Source organism: Aethalodelphis obliquidens, unplaced genomic scaffold (genome assembly GCF_003676395.1).
Source record: "Aethalodelphis obliquidens isolate GAN/ISIS:26980383/991018 unplaced genomic scaffold, ASM367639v1 scaffold10, whole genome shotgun sequence".
NCBI lineage: Eukaryota > Metazoa > Chordata > Mammalia > Artiodactyla > Delphinidae > Aethalodelphis > Aethalodelphis obliquidens.
This window is the reverse complement of record NW_020837954.1, coordinates 44,349,184-44,371,363: the sequence shown is the minus strand read 5'-3', so window position 1 is coordinate 44,371,363 and position 22,180 is coordinate 44,349,184. Positions and strand designations below refer to the sequence as shown.

Below are 22,180 nucleotides of genomic sequence, written 5' to 3'. Positions count from 1 at the left end.
AATCTATGTAGAAGAAATAAACTCTTTAGCTAGAGAATTTTAAATTTCTTAATATGTAGAATACAAATTATTCTTTCACTCTGATTCAGGACCATAATACTTTTGCCTTGATTGGACCCCAAATTAAATAATTTGGATGGATGTCCACCTAAATGCCAACTCACTCAGCTCAGCCCTTTGATTCATTTAGCTGGATAAACAATTGAGTCTTGTTACTAAATCTTTTACCCCCATTCCCCCACATGTTACCTTTCTCTGCTGAGCAATCAGGTAGAATAAGCCTTCATCTCCCCTTTAAAGATCATTTGTTGATGTTCTTAAATTCTCTCTACTGTCTGGTCAGAGTGAGTTTAGTATATTTTTCTTAGCAGGGTATTTTCCTCTCAAAAGTCTAGAACTTGGAATTTGCATAAAACAAACTGTCAACAAACTCCAGATAGGGGAATTTATCTTAAAATAGGTTTATTTCAGATTTATAGCTGATTCATTGCTTTGCTTCCTACGTTTTGATTGCTTTGGTAATCGTAAGAGGCAAGATTTTGTTACTGAGATGTGTGATGTAATCAAACCTAAAGTGACGAGGTGTTCAGATTCGATCCATATTTTGTTAAATTCTCTGAAAGAGGATGTGATTCATTCTGCAGCTGGCCCTGTGTTCTGTTAGTACAACAGTTGACAATAAGAAAATCTACGTCCGTTTTAAGGTCAGAAGTGATACTAGACTGCTGTGTTTGTAACAGCTACTGAAAGGAGAGTCTGTGAGTTCTCTGGTTCTTTTAAGTTTCAGTTTGGTATCATTTGTTTTAAAACATTTTTTAAAAACAACTACCACCACATACTCTTTAAAGCAGTTCCATTTCCATCTTGCTCTGTAACCATCTGCCATTTCTTAGTTTTCGCATTTTATCATCCCACAGACTACATTTTAGTACTAGGCCTTGTGCTTTTAGATCTTTTTAAAAGAAACTCTGAGTATGAGGTACACAAGAGGTACACAAATGCAATTGCTACTTATGTTGTCCCCTGAAGAACACATCAAGAAAAAACATTTTCCTGAGCCCCCATCGACATTCTGATTTTTCTCCAAGTTAGTGGAGGAAACCTCCTTTGAAATTTGAAATGAAACATCAGTACTTTCCTGCTTTGTACACTGGCCTCTTGAGATGAAATTTCACCCACTCATATGTGTTCTTTGCAACCCTGCAGAGTCATCTAATCACCATGATTTCAACTTGTTCTTTTCAGATTTCAGGAAAACCTCAATTCTCGTGGGTGAAAAGCAAATGATTAATTCACAAAGCCATCCAGCTGGCTGTTAACCCAGAATTTGTGTCTCTTCATTTGTTTTCAGCTCATTTGCTATTCCTTACTTCCACAAAGTACAAAGCTTCCTGCTGCTGTGACAGGTGCAACATTAAATTCTGGTTTAAGATTTTATAAACTTGCCACTTAGGCTTCTGGGGGAAATGAAACAAGGGCAAAAAAACCCACAGATAACACAAGGATCTCTTACCTGCTGCTTGTTGTTAGGTGTGTATGGCAGCATGGTAGAAACATGGAACATGATCTCATAGTCTTTGTATGTTGTGTACAGAGAATGGGTTCCAGTGGAATCAGCTACAGTAAAAAAAAACAAAACAAAACATGAGACAACTGTAACAATAGGAAAAATATTTCGTTTAAGAGATGGAGCTCAAAAAAAGAAAAAGGGAAATGGTTTAGGATGAAGACATCCTAAGAGAAGACACAGTATAGGAGTTCTTACCCATTTTTTGTACCCAATCCCCCCCTTGGCAGTCTAGTGAAGCCTTTGGATTCCTTCTGAGAATATTTGTAAATGCATAACATAAAATACATAAGATTTCAACAGAAATCAACAGATTGAAAAATACCCCTATCAAAACAATTTTAAAATGATATAATAGCATAAGATTTATATAATAAGTTTGAGCAGTTGGTCTAATAACTACTATAATTCTGACATAGTGAAGTGCATAAGCAGTATCTTGACATACTTCCAACAACAAATAATATAGTATGAAAATACCTATGCTTTCTACTGGTGACAGAATCACAGGTAGAGCTTATACTACTGTGGTGTGTTGCCTACATTCATAACTGAAGGAAATGCTAAATTTCAATTAGGGGTCAGTGAAGATAAATGTAAAATTACTTCCCATCCAAGTTCACAGACCCCTGAATTCCGTCCACAGACTTCAAGTTCAGAACATTTTTTTCCAATACTTCTGACTCAAGCAAGAGAACCGTTTTGTTCTTAACAAATAGATGGAAACTTAACAAGACTGTAACGCTGAATAACAAAGGTATTACAGCAATGTCCAACAATTTAAGACTGAGTGTGTTCTGTTCTCACCTTCCTTAAAGAGAAAAACAACCTCGACCCCCTTAATCATTAACAAATCAACGTGCTCATAAATACCTGGAAACCAAAGAGAATTATTAACTGTCCAATTGAAGGGGAATCTTTAGATTAGGACCTGGACTTACAGGCAGCAAAATGAACAGAAATGCATTCATTTTGGGTAAACTCAATCCTCCACCAACCATATTGCTAAGGAGCAAACACTTTACCGCATTTTAGAGAATGACGCTGCAAGACAGCCTCTGGCATGTACCGAAAGGCAGTAGTTCTCAAACTGGAGTGTGCATGGAATCCGCTGGGAAGCCGCTTAAAAGGCAGCTTCCCATCCTCCACTCCCAGAAATACTGCTCCGTAGGTGTGGGGCTGGGCAGAAGAATCTATTTTAATAAACACCCCCAGGGGACTCTAATGCAGTAGGCTGCACTGCCCTTAGGCGCTGCTCCAAGAATAGACCATAAGGGAGGTTTGCAGAGACCTGTTAAGATGTTCTAGAGCCCTGAGTTTCAACCCTGGATCTTAATTTTGAAGAGGGCATAAAACACAAAGGGTTTTAAAAACAAGATAAATGTAGAATAAAGCAAAGACTACTTTTGAAAAACTGCAAAGATACGTACCAACACGTAAAGCCCCAAGAAAAATATCTTCTAAATGTTAATGACGATTACCACAAAAAAAATACAACTGCAATAAATCATTGACCTACTTAAGACAGATCTTGAGTATGAAGAAGGTTTCTATTGTTAAGGACCCTTGCTATAAATACCTCTAGAACTGATTCGCACATTTTACAACTTTCAAGTCAATGTGTCAGCTGTGATGAGTACTTTCGTGTGTTTCAAGTCAATTTAAAGCAAAGTTAATGAACTAGAAAACAAATTACCATCCAGTGTTCATTTACTACATTTTGCTTTATATGTCTTTCTAATTCTAAAGGCATTACTACCAGGAAAGAAAAATGAAGACAACCCTGAAGATAATTTGTTTTCTATTTCTTGTCCTTTCTCTCTTTCTGACGCTTGCCTCATTTCATACAATGGATGCTGCATGACCAGTCTTCTTCTAGGGACCTCTGAAAACCTCAGCTTTGCTGATCATTTTAAACAGTCTGGAAACAGTTTCAAAAGTTTCAGACATGAAACTAGGGCCAAAACAATGAAATTTTCTTTTCTGAGAAGAAAGGAATTCCAAAATCCTGAAATTACTGTACATAATAGAATTGCTAAACTTTACCAGAGAGAATGGAAACTGAATGTTTGTTATATTCTCTGAAGAATAAGGCATTTAATGTTGTTATTATTATTATTTTAGTGACCTTGAGACCATGAAACACTTAACAGAATGAAAATCAGGAAGATGACCATTGGGAAAATGACAAAAATCTTTTTTTCTCTGGTTGAAAAGAGTATATACTGAGTGATTTCTAAGGGGAAAAATATGTTTATAGAAGAGGGATAAAAAGAAGATAATGCTCCTTCCTATTTGTATGGAGCTTTAAAAGTTAAAAAATAAATTTGGGCATCTTATAGGTCATCTTGATAATCATGTGATTTGCCTCCAAATTATACTACCAGCGAATGGTGTATATCCACTAATAAGGTCAGCCCTCTACGCTAAGTCATAGAAAATAAAATTTCTAATATTCAAACTAGATGATAAGAAGACACTGAATAATTGAGGAATGATGAGAATATTCTTGTCAGCTGCTTTGAAAAGGTGTCGATAAGTGATAATACCCTACATTAGGCACTCCTATTTGAAGATGGTATGAAGAGGTTAGTAAGTTTGTAGAAGCAGTTTCAGATCCGGTCGATGTCATATTCATCCTTGACTTCTCTTGGCTCAACTCTTTTGCTTTAAGGGGAATAAAACTTGGATGATAAAGGTGGATGTGTAGGAATCTGAATCAGGAAAAAGTAATTCGATTTTTATGTAACCACTTCCTGGTCACTAACAGATACGTTCGACTTCAGAAAAGCTAGATAAAGGATCAAACCTAAGCAATTTGACTTTGGGGAAGTTCCTAGTTTTAAATATTTATGAATACAAAGAGAAAAGCCATTTCATGACCTAATTGCACGTAGACTAATAAAGTCAACAGAATGAAGAAAGCTTAAGCTCAGCTTATGAACGTCCTCACCACTACAGAACACATCAAAGGCAGAACAAAATCGCAGACAGGTTGCGGATCTGATTATCATCCATAGCTTGAAATCCTACAATAGTCAGCTGGCTGCTGAGGGCCATCCATTTAAGACCCCAGATCTCCCTTCTATGAAAGCTTGCCTCCGGGTCTGGGGATGCAGAGGTCAATGCTCAGAAGCACAGCCGGGGACAAGTATTAACATCTGGAACACTGGATGGCACACCTCTTGTAGTACTGTTCACGCCTCCTTGTAGTACTATTTCACACACGCAGTAACAAAGTATTTGGGGAAGTTGAGAATCCCACCTTCTCTGGCATCTACCATATTTACTCATGTTTTTTCAGTGTACCTTTAACCATGGTCAGGAGGTAGGTTACTTTACTTCACTGAGGAAGGGATCAAGGAGAGTTTGTAATACCACCCTTTGCCATGACAGGAGAATTCATACTGTGTCAGTTCAGGGAACGTGCAAGTATGCATGTGTATGTGCCCAGGACTGAAGGCTTCTTAAAATCACTAACATATGGTGAGAAAAGGATAAGCGATGATGTGGGACAGGTACTTAGGAATCAGTCACTACTATTTTCTACCTACTGAGCACTTTGCAAGATACCTGCAATTACCTGGATTCCCACCTGGAAGTAAGAAGACCTGAATTCCAATACCTCCAGCATCATTTACTAAATGACCACAAACAAGTCACTTCACTTCTCCACCCCTCGCCCCTCGATATTCTTCTCACTGTTCTGAGGATTGAAACAATGCATATGAAAGTACTAGCCCATAAAAGATGCTCAAGAAATGTGTTGATCAGAACTTAGAATTTTGTGCAGTTGAGATAAAAAGTGTAGCTGCCTTAAATAGGGCCTTTTACATATTTTAATTTCTTTGCCAACTGCATCTCAGTAACACTCAAAGGAAAAACCTTACACTATAACACAGTTTAAAGTTTAGGAGATGAAAAAAGAAAACTTTTCTTCATTCATCAGTCTCTAGAACTCCAAACAGTCCTTTGCATGTGTGAAACATTTAAATAATGCTAATTTTACTCTCTTCTTTATCAAAGGTTAAATATTCCAAATAAAGGATTTATTTTCTTTATGAAAAGTCTTCCATCTCCTCTAACACCGTGAATCTCAACGATTTTTTTTTTTTTTTTTTGCGGTACGCGGGCCTCTCACTGTTGTGGCCTCTCCCGTTGCGGAGCACAGGCTCTGGACGCGCAGGCTCAGCGGCCATGGCTCACGGGCCCAGCCGCTCCGCGGCATGTGGGATCTTCCCGGACCGGGGCACGAACCCGTGTCCCCTGCATCGGCAGGCGGACTCTCAACCACTGCGCCGCCAGGGAAGCCCTCAACGATCTTTATAATACTGCTGAAAAATGGGGGAAGCAACAAGCATTCACTAATATTGTGGCAAATCAAAGAAGGCAGAGCTTTGAAGGAATGCTTTTCAAAGGGTTTCTAAGTCTCTTACGTGCTGACTTGACAAACATGCTTCATTCGGGAAATAATTTCCCCAATAATAATCCATACATACAGCTTAAAATGAGGGTGGTCTCCAGCTTTCAAATAATAAACTGCTTGGTGGGAAGCTTATTTTCGTATTTACTGTAGTGTGAGGGGATGGTAATTATCTAGAGGTTATGCCATCCAAATAATGAAACAAAAAAAGGAGAAAAAAATTTACTCCTGAAAGTTTCTTCATTGCAGAACTGTTCCAACCCCTGACACACCTGTAGCTTGTTTGCTAGAAGTCCTTATTTCTGAGATGGAAACTGGACTTTGTATGCAACACTGGGGAAAAAGAAGAAATGGTTTGACAGTTCCATCAATCCTTCCTTTCCTGAGCCTCTTCCTCCTTTACCAAAGTACTAAAATCTGAATATAATTATAATACATGACAAGTGGAGCTGTCTCATGAGACGGCTTGAGTATTTTTAGCTCAAGGGCTCGAGAGAGAGGAAGATACAGCCACAAGGCAGAGCTCTGCGGGCTTCACTGTACCTAATCCTACATTTACGCTTTCTCTAAACACGTCATTAACCATAACACTAGGACCTGTTCTCCCTCCTTAATGCTTACGAGCTGCCTAACCTTGGGCACGTTAGTTGATCTAAAGAAGCCAATTCTGTAAAATGGGGATAACTGGCATCTAGCAGAGTTTGTGGGGATTAAATGAGATGACACGTAACAAGTGTCTAAGACTTCTACTTCTGGCCATAACAGCACTTGGTAGAGGACCTGCTCTCCCGTTGTAAATAAATAGAAAAATAGACAAAATACCTGAAACCACCTTTTTTCAGACATTTTACAATAGGCAGCATTGGATAGGTTCCCTGAGAAAAAAGTATCACAGAAGGTGAGCCCTGTGATCCCCACCCAGCTTTCTACCTGGAAGTACTTTCCAAACAACGGCACAGAGCAGGGATCTGAAGAGGGGAGCCAGAACATGCGGGAGGTCTGGAAGGTTGAGGCGGCTGATACCTGCTGGGCAGAATACCAAAGAAGAGGAAACCACACGGTGAAAGAGGCTCGGAAACCTACACAGGGGTTCCCTTGAGTCTTGAATATTAAGCTGCACAAGCATAGAGTGAGGTTCCAAAAGCCAGGGAAAGAAAAAACATTCAGGTAAGGTACCTCATGGTGACTACAGTTAATAACACTGTATTTCGTAAATGAAAGTTGCTGAGAGAGTAGATCTTAAAGGTTCTCATCGTAAGAAAATAAAATTGTGTAACTAGGTATGGTGACAGATGTTAACTAGACTTATTTTGGTGATCATTTCGGGATATATACAAATACTGAATCATTATGTTGTACACCCAAAACTAATACAGTGTTATATGTCAATCATATCTCAGTTAAAAAAGAAAAAAGAAAAGAAAAGAAAAACTATTGGGGAAAGAACAACTACCAGAGATTTGTCAGCCAAACCATTCTCAAAGTTCACACAGGGGTAGAAGTCATTCAACTTCTGACTGACCACAGCAGAGATACCTCACTGAATATGCTGGTATTCAGGTGCCTTAGCAGGAGGGCTAAATTAGCCAGAGAGTAAAGGCTACTCTAGGTATGCTTTTAAAGAGCCTAAGAACAAGATTCATAAAGATCAAGCTGTTCTATAATTAAATTAATTGCCCACCAAAATAAAACGACACTCTTTAAAGAAGACAACAAAATCCAGGTCCTCAATGAAGAAACATTCACAATGTCCACTATCCAATCAAAAATAACCAGACAGATGAAGCAGTAAAACGTAACTCAAAAACAGGAGAAAATCTGTTAAAGGGAGACCCCAGATGACAGGGATGACGGAATTAGCACATAAAGACTTTCAAACAGCTATTATAAATACGCTCAAGGCTTTAAAGGAGGACATGAACCTAATGAGAATAATATGGAAAATATAAGAAAAGAGAACTCCCCCCCCGCCAAAAAAAGAAAAGAAAACCCAAATGCAACTTCTGGACCTGAAAATCAAAATATCTGAAATGAAAATTTCACTAGATTGGATAATAGCAGATTAAGACACTATGGAAGAAAAGAAAAATACAGTGCCTTAAATGCATTCATTGGAATTATCCAAACACAAGCACAGAGGGGAAAAAAAGTTTAAAAATCGAATCACAACTAGTAAGTGACCTAATATATGAGTAATTAGAGATTCAGAAGGTGGAGGTGCAGAAAAATTAAAAAATGAATTTGGCAAATAATATTTTAATTTGATGAAGACTACAGATCCAAGTGACAACTACACTGTCATAGGGAGACGGAGTGATCCTTCAGGAACACATGTTCTGGAAAGCATTTTCTCTTTTTAAAGATCACACTGAGGGCTTCCCTGGTGGCACAGTGGTTGACAGTCCGCCTGCCGATGCAGGGGACACGGGTTCGTGCCCGGGTCCGGGAGGATCCCACGAGCTGCGGAGTGGCTGGGCCCGAGAGCCATGGCCGCTGAGCCTATGCGTCCGGAGCCTGTGCTCCGCAACAGGAGAAGCCACAGCAGTGAGAGGCCCGCGTACCGCAAAAAAAAAAAAAAAAAAAAGATCTTATTGAAAGCGTTTCTTAACACAGCATAAAGTTAGGTAAGATGTGGTGAGCTTATCTCACAGTACACAGAACAAAGTCTCACCTCTGGGTGTGTCCTGGCCAGTAGGACGCTGCTGGGGAGAGTGCAGAGGCTGGTTGATCCCTATTTCTGTGGTCTGTAATTGTTTAATACCCATTAAGTGATGAGGCTAATGGTCTCTTCTAGCTTGGAGTAAGAGAGATAAACATGCATACTGTCTTCTTCAGGCTTTAGAATGGAAACACTTTCCTACTTTTCATTCCCTTTAGGAAACTTGACCCTCTGAAAGGATAGAAAAGGAAACTGAACCCTCTTTCTCAGGAGCTATGCCTCAGAAGGTTACAAGGAGCCTTAAAGGAGAGTAGTTCAGTGAAAAGGAACCCTTCCCAGATGGATGTATTACATAACTGAAAAATGTGCCATTAGAGGCAGTTTGCTGATCCAGGCCTTTGCAGTTCCTGGCATATTGGGGCAAAATGTGCAAAGTGCTTACTTTGCTTATTCCACTGCCTTACTCAGGACCACACTGCTTAAGTCTGCCCTTGCTATGCATTTCTCACATTGCCCTTCATCATCAAGAGATGGCTGGGACCGTGTAAATACACAAATAATAAATAATCTTACCAACTCCCAATCTGGCCATTCATTGACAGAATCAAGGCGCTAATTACATTTTCTTCCCAGACCCTTTTAATAGCTCTTTGTGGTGATAATTTACATAACACAACAAATCGGGACAACGTGAAGGAACTACAAAGGAAATGTCAAAATATCTTGATAAAAAGAGTTTAAGGGCATATTGAGATTTAACACATTATGCAGCTGCAAGCAGAGTATGGAACGTTAAAATAATATTTAAGAGTCTAGGCTATTTATGGTTTTTCATAGGTTCTCCTGCATGTCGTTTCCAAGTTGGCAACAGCAAAACCATGGCAACAGGAAATTCTTCCCTGCAGTAGAGTTTATGAATGCTTTTCTGTTTTCATGACTCAACTCCTTATTTAATTTCCTGTACAGAAAATCAGAGCGATTACTATAGACTGCAATACAGATGTGCTAATCCAAAGACCCTCTCAAAGAAAAACAGGTCACAGGTGTCTATGGATGGATTTTGAGATAAAATTTAAAATTGCCTTCACACAGACGCATAGCAGAAGTCAACATACTCTAGATACTTGAGAACATAACTCTTTTATTAACCACCTGGGAATGGGAAGGGACAAACCTCTATGTTCACAATCTGTAGCTAAACAGACTGCTGCACTATTGTGCTTTGAATCAACACATTTTACGAGCCAAACTAATATCAAAGCTAAGCCTATTTGCTTAGAGATTAAGTTAGACTATGGACAATAATAACAGGAAATAAACAAAAATACCTCTAGATATTAAAATATAAAAATGATTAAAAAAACCATACAATGACTGACTACACAGATATGCACAAGGATTATGAAATGAGTTAGTGAAAGTCAAAAATTCTAGGGCTTGCAACCAGATGGTTTTAAGTTGCAGGAGTTTTTCAGCTAAATATAGTGAAATTTGTGCAACACTATCCAGGGGCAATTCTGCATGATCTCCATCCACTGCTTTCTACCTTCCCCATTTCTGATAACACTATTTTTTTAAAAGTCCAATCCTAGCTACTTTGACTATGGTCTTCAATTGTTTTAGAGCCACATCTTCCCTCCCTGGCTTCTTCCTCTCCCCCATCACCAGCAGTTTTCTACAGTAAGTGGCCATGTTGTTTTACAGGCAACTTATCAGGTGAACGTCAACACAGCAGGAGGACAATATGCCTAGTAGGAGGGTGTAAGTATTTCTTACTTTTGGTGTCAAGCTGCGCACGATACTTCTCAAATCCTTTGAGTCGAACGCGCTCTCCCAATAGCTGGAGGAATTCCTCAAAGGCTGGGCCGGCTGATTCATTGTTGTACATCTCTTCTTCCGTGCTCTGTCCAGCTTTGCAGTACATGATGCCTACTTTCTGCTGATAGTTCAGCTGTGAAGGCAGGTGATACAATGCATATAAATATAGGCAGACCCACTCTGTCCGCTTAAATGCTAATAAGTCTTGTAGGCCATATGCCCATCAAGTAAGCTAACCTCTTTCTTCTCTTGAAATCCTTCTGCTTTCGTTCTTCCCCTTTTAAAAAGGGAGGCCTTAAGAATTTAAAAGTAAAGGTCTACTTTACAAAAGATACTTTATTTTTTAATTGAAGTACAGTTGATTTACAGCGTTGTGTTAGTTTCAGTGAACAGCAAAGTGACTCAGTTACACACACACACACACACGCAATCTTTTTCAGATTCCTTTCCCTTACAGGTTACTACAAAATACTGAGTGTAGTTCACTGTGCTATACAGTAGGTCCTTGTTGGTTATCTATTTTATATATAGTCGTGTGTATATTTTAATCTCACACTCCTAATTTATCACTCCCTTGCTTCTCCCTTTGGTAACCATAAGTTTATTTTCTATGTCTGTGGGTCTATTTGTGTTTACAAAAGTTACTTTAAACTGTATTGCACTAAAAGCCCATTAAAGTTCTTATAAAATTTGGGGGGGTAAAATTGGAAGAGACTCATCTCCTAATGCCACTTTTCCAATATATTAAATTATAAACCTTGGTTATATCTTTGTGACGGCACTAGCATCAGACACTGTGCTTTTCAACTATTTTTCTAGAAGACGAGTGCCTGGATAGAAACTTTAAAAGGGGCCTCATAATGGCAAATCAGCTAGTGGTAAATATTCCTTCCTCAAATACAGCTAAAACAAAGCATTCAAGAAATTTAAATATGATACAACATTAACAGAAACACTCATTCATCACTGAAAAGTTTAGTCATTCTATAAACAAATTTTAAAGTTGTATTAGTCATTTAACACTAAATGAGTTTTCAATCTTAAAATTTAGACTTTTAATTCTCCAGTAAAATCAGGGCAATTCACATCACTTAAGCCTGTTTCCAGAGTGGCACTGCAACCACTGTATCAGTAAATTTTTAACTCATAAAAGGGAAGGGGGAAGAGAAGAGGCAAAATTTTAATAGCTAACATTTATTGAACAGCCACTGTCTGCCAATCACTGTTTAGTGTTTAACTTACATTATCTTATCCTCATAAAAGCCTACAAAGCAAATATTATCCCTGTTTGACAGATATGCAAAGAGAAGGTCAGAAAAGGGAAAAGCAAGTAACTGGTCCAGTAGGGAGAGATCATAAATTATCAGCCCTGTGATTCGGTTCTATTAAATATTACCAGGACTCGACCAGGCTTGTCGTGCTCTATCTCTGTCACTGCAACGTATGTCCATAGCCCCTTATTAGCAATGCCACAGTTGAAAACCAAATTTAAGCAAATACATTTGGCAGTAAAACTTGATATGAGCCGACAGTAATACTTTTCAATTTATTCCTCTTTCTGTGAATATTCATATGTTTTGGAAATATTAACGTGTTCGATTGTGGGGTGCCGCTCCAGACCCTGGGGACTATTACTCCATGCCGCGTGCATTTTATCATCCTTCTAAAGCTGGACCTTCCTTAATTCTGAAACATATCCAGCTCCTATTGTTTTACACAAGACCGTGAACCTAAGCAACTCTTTTTCAACTTTCTAAACCCAATGGTTCAGAATGGTGATAACTAGAAAATGTCATGACGGAACTCCTGCTTGCTTTCCCCCCTCTCCACTGCGCGCTAACTAGTTGACAAGGAAGGTTCAGTAGCTTTTCCATGACCCATAGGCATGAGAGCTCCTTAGGACTTCTAGAATTGTGCAGAATTGATTTTCCTCGGCCTACTTCCACAAGTGGAAGGCAAAGTTCCAAACGTGAAACTTGCAAATGACTGGATATACCAATGTTGGAATCTTTTTAAAATAGCATCCAACCTTGCATTATCGCTGCTTCATTTTAATTATTAACAGAAACACATTTAGGATTTAGTTCACTTTTTTTTGAATGCCACATGCAGTAAAGAAAAAGAAAGTAAAACCTACCACATACCACTGGCAGCTGGCCTCCTTCAAAGGTCTGAATGTTACTAATACTTAGAGGGGAACTCCCACAGGTAGCGATTTCATCTTGGCTTTAGAATTCAGCTGAGTATCCTATTAGGTCTCAACAAATAAAAAAGTAGTGGTAGGCTCTATGTCTGTTACAAAAGAAGTCCTTAATGAAGCCAGATTCTTACTCTCCCCCTGCAGGGAGAACTGTCAAAGAAAAGGAGCAATCTGGAGCTGGGAGTTATTTGCTCTTTGGCTCTGTGCCTCCCAGATCAGCCTTCTCATGCAACAATGCAAAACAAAAGTCACCCTGTTCAGTGGAAAGTATCGCAGTGATATTGGATTTGTGGGTGGCTTTTTAAACTTCTTAGATAAAGGCCTAAGATTTCACTGGGCAATATTCAAGAGGATTCATTTACATATATGAGAAAAGAGTTCGGAGAGAAGGTAAGTAACGGAACTTCCCCCAAACCACTGTGGAAGCAGAATGCAAGGACAATGAGACAGAGTACTGCCTTCTTTTGACGGGTTTCTCACACTCTAGTGAGCTCCACCTGCAGACAGGAGAACAGACTGGTATTTGCTGGTTGTGAAAGGAAGACTCCTTTAAGAGGATGAGGAAATTTGTTGGAATGTCAAATTTCCTCTGAACAGTGCCAAATGTCAGTGCTCTGTCCTCGGAGGTGACACTATGACTGTATTCTTGTTTCTGCTGCAGTAAAGTCGAGGTAGGTGGGTATTCTGTGAACTCAGGCTCCTAGAATCTTCAGTTAGCAACCTTGTTCCCTGCCCAGAATATGAGAAGTTGTTAAGGAGGAGTTATGTAAGTAATAATGAGGAATATTTCAAGAGAAAGAGCAAATGGAAATGGAGTTTAGAGATACGGTTTGGGGATTTTGAATTGCTCTGAGGTTATATAAAACACTATATATTTTTTGAGACAAACACATCTGTATGGGTTTATGTATATGAATATGTAATACCTTCCTGTAATGCTCAAAATAGAGTTATGATGACGCCAGAAGCCATCTTGGAAACAGGTTCGGTTTATCCACAGTTTAGGATTTTGCTTTTGGATGACTGTGAAGTCATGCTGTACAGTTCCATCCTTGCATATCTATTGTTCATATGGAGCACTGATGGAAGTGTTTGGACACTCAACAAATGTTTGCACTGTAAAAAGTGATGATGGTCAATCCAACAGGACCAAGGTTCTGTTTGAGATAAAAGCCTTGAATCTCAATAAAGAAAGTGTCTTTCAACACCCACCAAAAGTGATGTTGGGCTCCCACAGCTGGGAACCAACAGTACAAAAATTGCTCTTCATCTCATAAAATAGGCACTTGAACAAAGAATCAAAGAAACAGGTACTGCAAAATCTGACTTACGCAGCCCTGAGTTCCTGGAAAGATGGATGATAAAGTCAGAGCTGTCTACCAGTAGAAACAGGTTTGAATAACCAAGTTCTCAGAGACCTCTTAAGTTCCGTATTTTCACCTCTTCTTTCCTGATGTCACAGCCAGAGGAAGGCCACTGGGGGCAGCACAGACCATGAGAACAACCCAGTTCTTCCCTTCTTACAAAATCTTTTAAATTGTCTGATTTAATCCAGAGATTTAAAACAGTCACTATGAGGTATTTCATTGTCCAGCAGTTCTCAAAATGTGGGTCATGAACCCTTGAGAGATGCCCGAGCTTCGTTCTGGGACACAGTTAACTGGAAATAGTTTGATCCTTTCAGTTCTTCCTTTCAAACTCTGACAGGTCTTAATAGAACAGCATTTAATTTGAGGTTAATTTTGCCCCATTATTGAGGCAAAGTCATTTTGAGACTTTACCCAATGCTATGTGAACTGTGTATGAGGTTTTCCAGATTGCCTGGTGGGAGCAGGAACGATTCTCAGCCAGCCAGAGGTCTGAGGATTTGCCCCCTTCAATCTGAGAGTGGTTCTTACCCTGGCCGCAAAGAGTTTCCTCAAATACATGCACTTACCAGTACCCAGCTCTGCAAATCTTTTCTCTCTCTGGACTCACATCTCAATCTCTACTCAGGAAGACCCCTGGGCTTCAAGTGGGTGCCCCTCCCAGCTCCGCAGCCTGGAAACTCTCTTCAGGCAGAAATCTGGTGCAATGTTACTGTTCATTTGGTTCCCACTTCCCAGAGACCACTGTCCTTTGTTGCCTGACTTCCAACGTCATAAAAACCAATGTTTTGTTGTTTTGCCTAGCTTTTAAAAGGTGTTTCACATGGGAAAGTAAACTAGTCCCTCTCTTTTAATCTTGGCTGGAAACAGAAATCTGACTCCATTTTAAAGTCAACTACTGGTATATAATTTCCGAACAGTAAACACTGCATCCATTTGAGGCATACACAGTTTAATGATTTCTAATAAACCTCCAACCCAATCAAAACACAGAACATTTCTATCACGCCAAGTTTCCTGGTTCCCATTTGCTGTCCATCCCTGCATCAACTAACAGCCTCAGATAATCACTGTTCTTTTTTTTTTCCACTGTAAATAGGTTTGCCTACATTTTAAAAGAATATTTTTGCTGGGTAAAATTCCTAGTGAGAGCTCTTCCCTTTCAGCATTCTAGAAATGTGGCTTCCACCTTTTCATTATGCTTTATAGCTCAGGAAATGGTTAATTTTAATCCAATTGTCTGTCTTACTGTTCCTCTTTGAAAGTATTTTTTCCTCTGGCTATTTTTAAGATTTTTTCTTTTAATTTCAGCATTTTTTCCTATGATGGGCCTACATCTGATTTTCTTTGTATTTATCCTGCTTACAGTAGGCAGAGCTCCTTGATTCTGTCTCAATTCGTGTGTTTCATCAGTTTTGGAAACTTCTTTACTGGTATTTCTTCAGACATCAATTCTGTCCCCAAATATTGCTTTAATTTCGCTTCTCCTCCTGGGAATTCCATTACATATATGTATTTCACTATGGCCCACATGTCTTTTAGGCACTTTTCTGTATTTCTCATGTTTTCTTGTATACATTCTTCAGTTAAAAATTTGCTGGTAACTTCAATTCATCAATTTTCTGCTGTGTCTAAAGTGCTTTAACCCATCTGCTGAGATTTTAACTTGTTTTTGTTTTTTCAGTTCTAGAATTTCAATTTGACTTTTTAAAAACAAATCCCAAGTTCTCCAGTGACCCTTGATCTCTATTTTTTATTTTTGCAGCCCCCATGAAATTAATGAAAACTCTGAACTGTCACCTAACTTCTTATCTGCAGCTTTATGCTATACTTAAGCCCCAAGCCTCTTACAAATCAGCAAATGTCCAAGGAAAAAAGTGCTGCAGGATGATTTAATTTTGATGAACCCAAGTTTCTCAATTATCTCTTTTCTAGAAGAGAAATAATTTTTGGTGTTATATCTAAGAACTCTTCACCAATCTTCAGGTCCCCCAATTTTCTCCTATGTCTTTGTCAAAAATTTTTACAGTTTTACATTTCAAACTATGATCCATTTGAATAAATTTCTGTATAATGTGTGAGATTTCGGTCAAGTTCATTATTTTGTCTATGTAATTGTTCTGGCGCCCTTGTTTGAAAAGCCTATCCTTCCTCCACCTTTGTCAAAAAAATCAGTTGGATATATTTGTGTGGAGCTATTTCTGGTTTCTCTATTCTGTTCCATTGATCCATGCATCTATCCTTCCAATAAGACACAGTCTTGATTACTGTAGTTATACCAATATAATATAATGTCTTGAAATCACGTAGAATGATTACTCCCACTTTATTCTTTTTCAAAATTGTTTTGGCTATCCTAGTTCCTTTGCCTTTCAATATAAACTTCAGAATAATTTTGTCTATAATTTCAAAAATCTTGCTGGAATTTTGATATCGATCGTGTTAAACTGATATCAATTAGGGGAGAATTGACATCATTAATAGGTTGAGTCTTTCAATCCAAGTACATGGTATGTTTCTTTATTTTATTTAAGTCTTCTGTGAGTTCTTTCATCAGTGTTTTGTAGTTTTCAGCATACAAGTCCTAAACATGTTTTGTTAGGTATATACCCAGCTATTTCATTTTTTATTGAAGGATTGTAAACGGTATTGTATTTTATTTTCAGTTTCCACATGTTCATTAAAACAGATCCAACTGATTTTTGTGAGTTGATGTTGAATCATACAACCTTGCTGGACACACCTCGCAATTCTAGAAAGTTTTTGTAGATTCCTTGGGGTTTTGTACATAGACTATCATGTCATTTGACATAGGGACAATTTTATATTTTCCTTTCCTTTATCCACCTGACTTTTATTTCCTTTTCTTGCCTTATTGTACTGACTAGAACTTCTAGTACTGTGTTGAATAGCAACAGAGACTGTGTACATCCTTGACTTGTTCCCATTAAGTCTTTCACCAACTATGATGTAAGCTGTAGGGTTTTTGTAGCTGTTTTTAATCAAGCTGAGGAAGTTCCTCTCTATTTCCGTTCTTATCGTGAGTGACCACTATGTCGTTCCTTATCCCAAGTTCCCCAGCCAATCTGCTTCCTTCGTTCCACCTTTCAGAGTCATGTTTGCTTTATATACAGTGTACAAGGTTTTTAGCTGTACTTAGCAGGAAGAATAGGGGAAAATTACATCTACCCCATACTTCCAAAAGCAGAAGTCCAAATTTATTTTTAAAAAACACTTTGTCCAGTGTTTCTGGTTATTCTCAGTGGGTGGGCTGGTCTGAGACAAGCTACTCTGCCATTACTGGACATGAAGACCTTGGTCATTTTTTCAAATCCTCATGATTCACATTGATAGCATTTACTTTGGCTTGTTCTTCATAAACATGATAACTGTCTTAACTACTTCCTAAAGATTTACCACTGTATTGTCCTCCAAAAAGAATGACAAAGAGACTGGAAAAATTCAGTGTTGGGGGCAAAAAAATGGTAGGTAGAAAATTTATCTTCACTGAAATTTACTAACAAAAATTAAATTGCTTTAAAAAAAATGACATATGGGGTCTTCCCTGGTGGCGCAGTGGTTGAGCGTCCGCCTGCCGATGCAGGGGACACAGGTTCGTGCCCCTGTCCGGGAAGATCCCTCATGCTGCAGAGCGGCTGGGCCCGTGAGCCATGGCCGCCGAGCGTGAGTGTCCGGAGCCTGTGCTCCGCAACGGGAGAGGCCGCAACGGGAGAGGCCACAACAGTGAGGGGCACACAAAAAAAAAAAAAAAAAAAAAAAAAAAAGACATATGGATACTGGGTAGAAAGATCATTTTAAAAAAATCTGACAGAGATGCTGTCAAAATTATTTATATACATGTGCACAGACAGATTCTAATCTATTTTTATCTTTGGCATAATGTAAAGGAAATATTCTATACACACACACACAATAATCTTATCTAATAACATGCTGTGCAAAAGTTCTCCCAAAAATAGAAAGCTTCATATTGGGTATTAAAATGATGATTTATGTACTTGTATTGATTTGACATTAAGATGAATTTCAATTACACAGGAAAAGGCTCTTCATTGCAGCATTGTCTGTAATAGGAACACTGTTATCCATCTAAACGTCCATTAATAGAGGAACTAATGAAGTAAACTATGGTACAGCAACAAAACAGAATATTATGCAGCCATAAAAACAATGGGAAAACTTTCTGTGTACTGACATAGAAAGGTCTCCAAAATATATTACTAAGTGAAAAAGCAAACGTTTACAGCATGCTATATTTTGTATAAGAAAAAGGGAACTAAGACTACATATGCATATCTGGTATATCTGTATAAAGAAACACAGGAATACGTAAGAAACTAATAAAAGTGGTAATATAGGGGAGAAGAGAGGTGAGGGACAGGAACAGGGTGGAAATGGGATCCCTCAATGTAAATACTTTGATTTTTGGATCATTTGAAGATATTAGCTAATTAAAGTCCTGAATTTAAAGCACAATTCACAGTTTAAAATCAAGAAGACTGAAGTATCTGCAAACAGTTCCTCTGTCTTTTTGGATTGTGAACCAAAGAATCCGCACTGCAAGTCTTAGACATGCTGAGCTCCTTCAACTGCAAACTGCAGTCCTACCCAGCCAAACATCTTCCAAATGCTACTGCTATCAGTCATGTTAATCATAAATCTTACTACTGGAAAGGACCCCATCCAGTCACCCACCCCAGCCTCAGCCAGGCAAAACAGCATGGATGAGCCCGTGTAATCATTACTTGTGAACAGACGAGACAAAGCAACCAATGCCACTGTCTCCTTTCTCTGACCTGAGGACAGTCGTGTATATGTCTTCCTGATAATGTACATATGGAACCCATCTGGTGGCCATCTGAACTTTCAACATTCATTAGCTGATACCATAATCTAGAAGAAGATTGAAATTTCAGAAATGGTCATTGTTCTGCCAAAGCTTCATTCATAGAAAACAGGTTTTGGAAAAATTGTTTTCCCTATGGTTCATTCTTTAAATCCAGCTGCCTGAATCAAAGAGGAAAGTGGCTAGTCAAACTCATTTATCTTCAATAGAATAATGCACCAGGGCAATGAACAGGCTAAGTCAGCAGAGAATTTCACCCATGCCCTTAATCAAAGGAACAGTGCTATTCATTATCAAATAAACACTGCTTCTTTCCTTACATCTATTCTTGAGATGTATATTACAGACCTAATTAGATATGATTACTTTTCCCCTTTCACTTCAATAACTTGAAGGGCAACATTTTAAATAGAGAATCCAACAAATATTTTCATTTCTTTGTATTTTTAATAAGTATCTAGAAAAACAGTGGAGATACTCATTTAGGTAAAATCACTACTGTGTACAGGAACCTTGACATTTCCTAATGAAAACAGGTCTTCCAATTTTCTCTTCTGCAAACTGGCAACTGCACTTTACTTTTAAGCTCTATTCTGATCCTATTTGGGTTTTACATGTTATACTTAATATTGGGCACTGTAGCCTGTAGCAATAAAACTTGGATCCATATTTCCAGTTCCTTCTCCCACTCAAGGGGAGGGGAGGGGAGGATGGGGTGTACAGTGTATTGGGTAAGAAAGTGGACTCTGGAGCCTGAATGCCTGGATGCAAGACTTGCCTCCCCCAGATCCTAATTGTGACCTGGGGGGGTCCTTCCGCCTCTTTGTGCCTCGGTGCTCCTGTCGGCAAAGCAAGAACAATAATAGCACCTATATCAAAGGATTCTAAGGGTTAATTAAAATAATTCATGTAAATTGCTTCACACAGTTCCTGGCTTAGTCACTGCTCAGTTCCTGGCTTAGTAATCTGTTTTTATTACTGCCTTACACTCCTGCTCAGCAGGACTGCTTGCTGTCCCATAACCACATTCTGTGCTTCTGTCCTGCTGCGCTTTGTTCTCATTGTTCTGAGTCTAGACCACCGTACGGCTTATTCTCTAGTCTGATGAAAGGTCTGTTTCATCCTGATCCGTTTCATCCTGACCCATCTAACCAATCATGACTTGGCCCCACTGGCTTGTCTGTTTGCAGTTCTCTTATTATACTCGTTATATTAACCCTACCTTTCATTACAGTAATTTATGACTTTGTCTCCTTCAAAGGTAAGGACTGTGTCTTACTAGCCTATTTATTTTCTACAGTATTTAACAATCTGCAAAGAGTGGTTACTCAATTAGCATTTATTGAATTTGAAAAGTTACGCTTACTTCTGAAAGTTAAGCACAGTATATTATACTATTTATAACAGCAGCTTTCTCACAGGATGCTGATAAAGATGAAATGATACCTATAAAGGACTAATGAGTTATTATTTTATCATTATTCATGCGCAGTAAGTGCTTTACACGTGTGAACTCCTTGAAACAGAGCCTGGTATAATGACCTTTCATTTCTCTTGCACTGGGTAGATGAGATAAAGGTGTTTTTTAATGACTGATGAAGAAAAACGGCATTAATATGGCAAATTTAAAAGTAACTGAACTAGCCATATTATTTAAAAGTTGGCCTGAATAGATAATGAAATTCCTGATATTTCACAGTGTAGTGTAGAGGGCCAAAATAATTTGAGATGTGCAAAAAGAGATGAAAACTTGCAAATCTTAAAAACAAAAGGTAGTATCGTGCAAACGCGTACCCAGTGTTCAGGACTCCTAACGGAAAGTGGCACTGCTTCTGAAAGCCTCGATCCTCTCAATCATAAAACAGGCCAATAACTGGAACCTACTGCCCACGGGTGCCGTGAGGATTAAATCAGATGATGTTGGTAAAGAGCTTAGAACAGTGTGATAAGTAAACATATATATTTATCTAATGTGTTTTCATCATAAGAGATGCTCTCAATTATCTAATACGTGAAGATGTAGGACCATGATGGAAAAACTAAATCCAGAGTTGATCTAAATTTGCTGGGTCACAAACTGCTCTAAATTCTTGACAAAGTGAAATCATTGGCAGGTTATTTCATCTTCTTATTGACCTTTAGATGATAATGGAAATGGACATCAATCAATAGTGAAAAACCCAGGAAGGTATCAGGAAGGTGAATGTGAAAGCATGGGTAAGCCACAAAGCATACAATCATTTCTTAAAACTTTGGGAATTAAAATACCTACTTCAGTTCCCACATAAATATCAGTCTAGTCAAATGAAAAACAAATTTTTATATTTTTGTGAAATACTATCTTTTATAGTATATAGATATAACTTACATCTGCTCTTCTGTTCATTTCATTTTTAAATGGTAAGATGAAAAAAAAAAAAAAAGAAAGAAAGAAAAAAGCACCAAAGATCTGAAAGGCAAAATGCCACAATATAGCAAGCAAATAGTGTTTTCTTTATTTAAATAAAACTTAAAGGGAGATGTAGAAGGTCCTTTCAGTGAGTCCAGTTTTTTGGTATTCATACTATCAATCTCTTTAAATATAAGGATGTACAAAGCATGAAATTTCAAAAAGTGATGACACAGATGGAAACTAAAAATGCTTTGCAAAGATTCAAATGCATAATGTACTACACTTACAAGCATTTCTTTTTTCAAAATCTGTATTTGTAAAGGCACTGAAATAATTAGTTTCTCACAAGGATTTCAAGGCATTAATAAAATTTCCTACCAAAAATATGACTCCCCAGACTAAACACCTAAGTACGTGTGTCCTCTGTTTTTTATCAGTATAATTCTGGGCTTTAAACGCTATGAATATATAAACGGAAAGAGAGGCCAAGTGGTGGTGTCCCTTAGTTCAGATAAAGAGCTGCTCATACAGAATAGCAGGTTTTAAACGTCTAGATTCTACTGCCTAGAATTTAGTAAAATTTCCAAAATAAAATTGGGGAGACTCACCTAGACTGCCAAATTTTAATTTTGCCGGAAGGGATTAAAGAAGACGACTAACACATATTATCGTCAATAATTTATGAAGGAAAGGATAGTTTAATATCCCCAAGAATAAGAAACCCATCATTTCAGAATAATGGGCAGTTTTGTGAATTAAACAAATGTACCTTTAAGTTAACCTCATTATACTGCTCTTTCCTGTGTGGATGGGACCATATAGTGTTTATCACAGAGCAGCCCCATCTCCAACATTTTGTAAACACTAAGAGAGGGCACAAAATGTGA

The 22,180-nt window shown here is 38.2% G+C and overlaps 1 protein-coding gene across 18 annotated transcripts in view; it reads right to left on the bottom strand.

Annotated features, from left to right (window-relative positions):
* Positions 1 to 22,180, bottom strand: part of SIPA1L1 (signal induced proliferation associated 1 like 1) — a 497,889-nt gene that overhangs the window by 94,756 nt on the left and 380,953 nt on the right. For all 18 annotated transcript variants that reach the window (XM_027111671.1, XM_027111670.1, XM_027111665.1 and 15 more), the window contains 2 exons: positions 10,426 to 10,600; positions 1,514 to 1,617 (listed from right to left, as the gene is read on the bottom strand). In XM_027111671.1, coding sequence (XP_026967472.1) covers positions 1,514 to 1,617; positions 10,426 to 10,600 — 279 coding nt within the window. The remainder of the gene's footprint in view (positions 1 to 1,513; positions 1,618 to 10,425; positions 10,601 to 22,180) is intronic.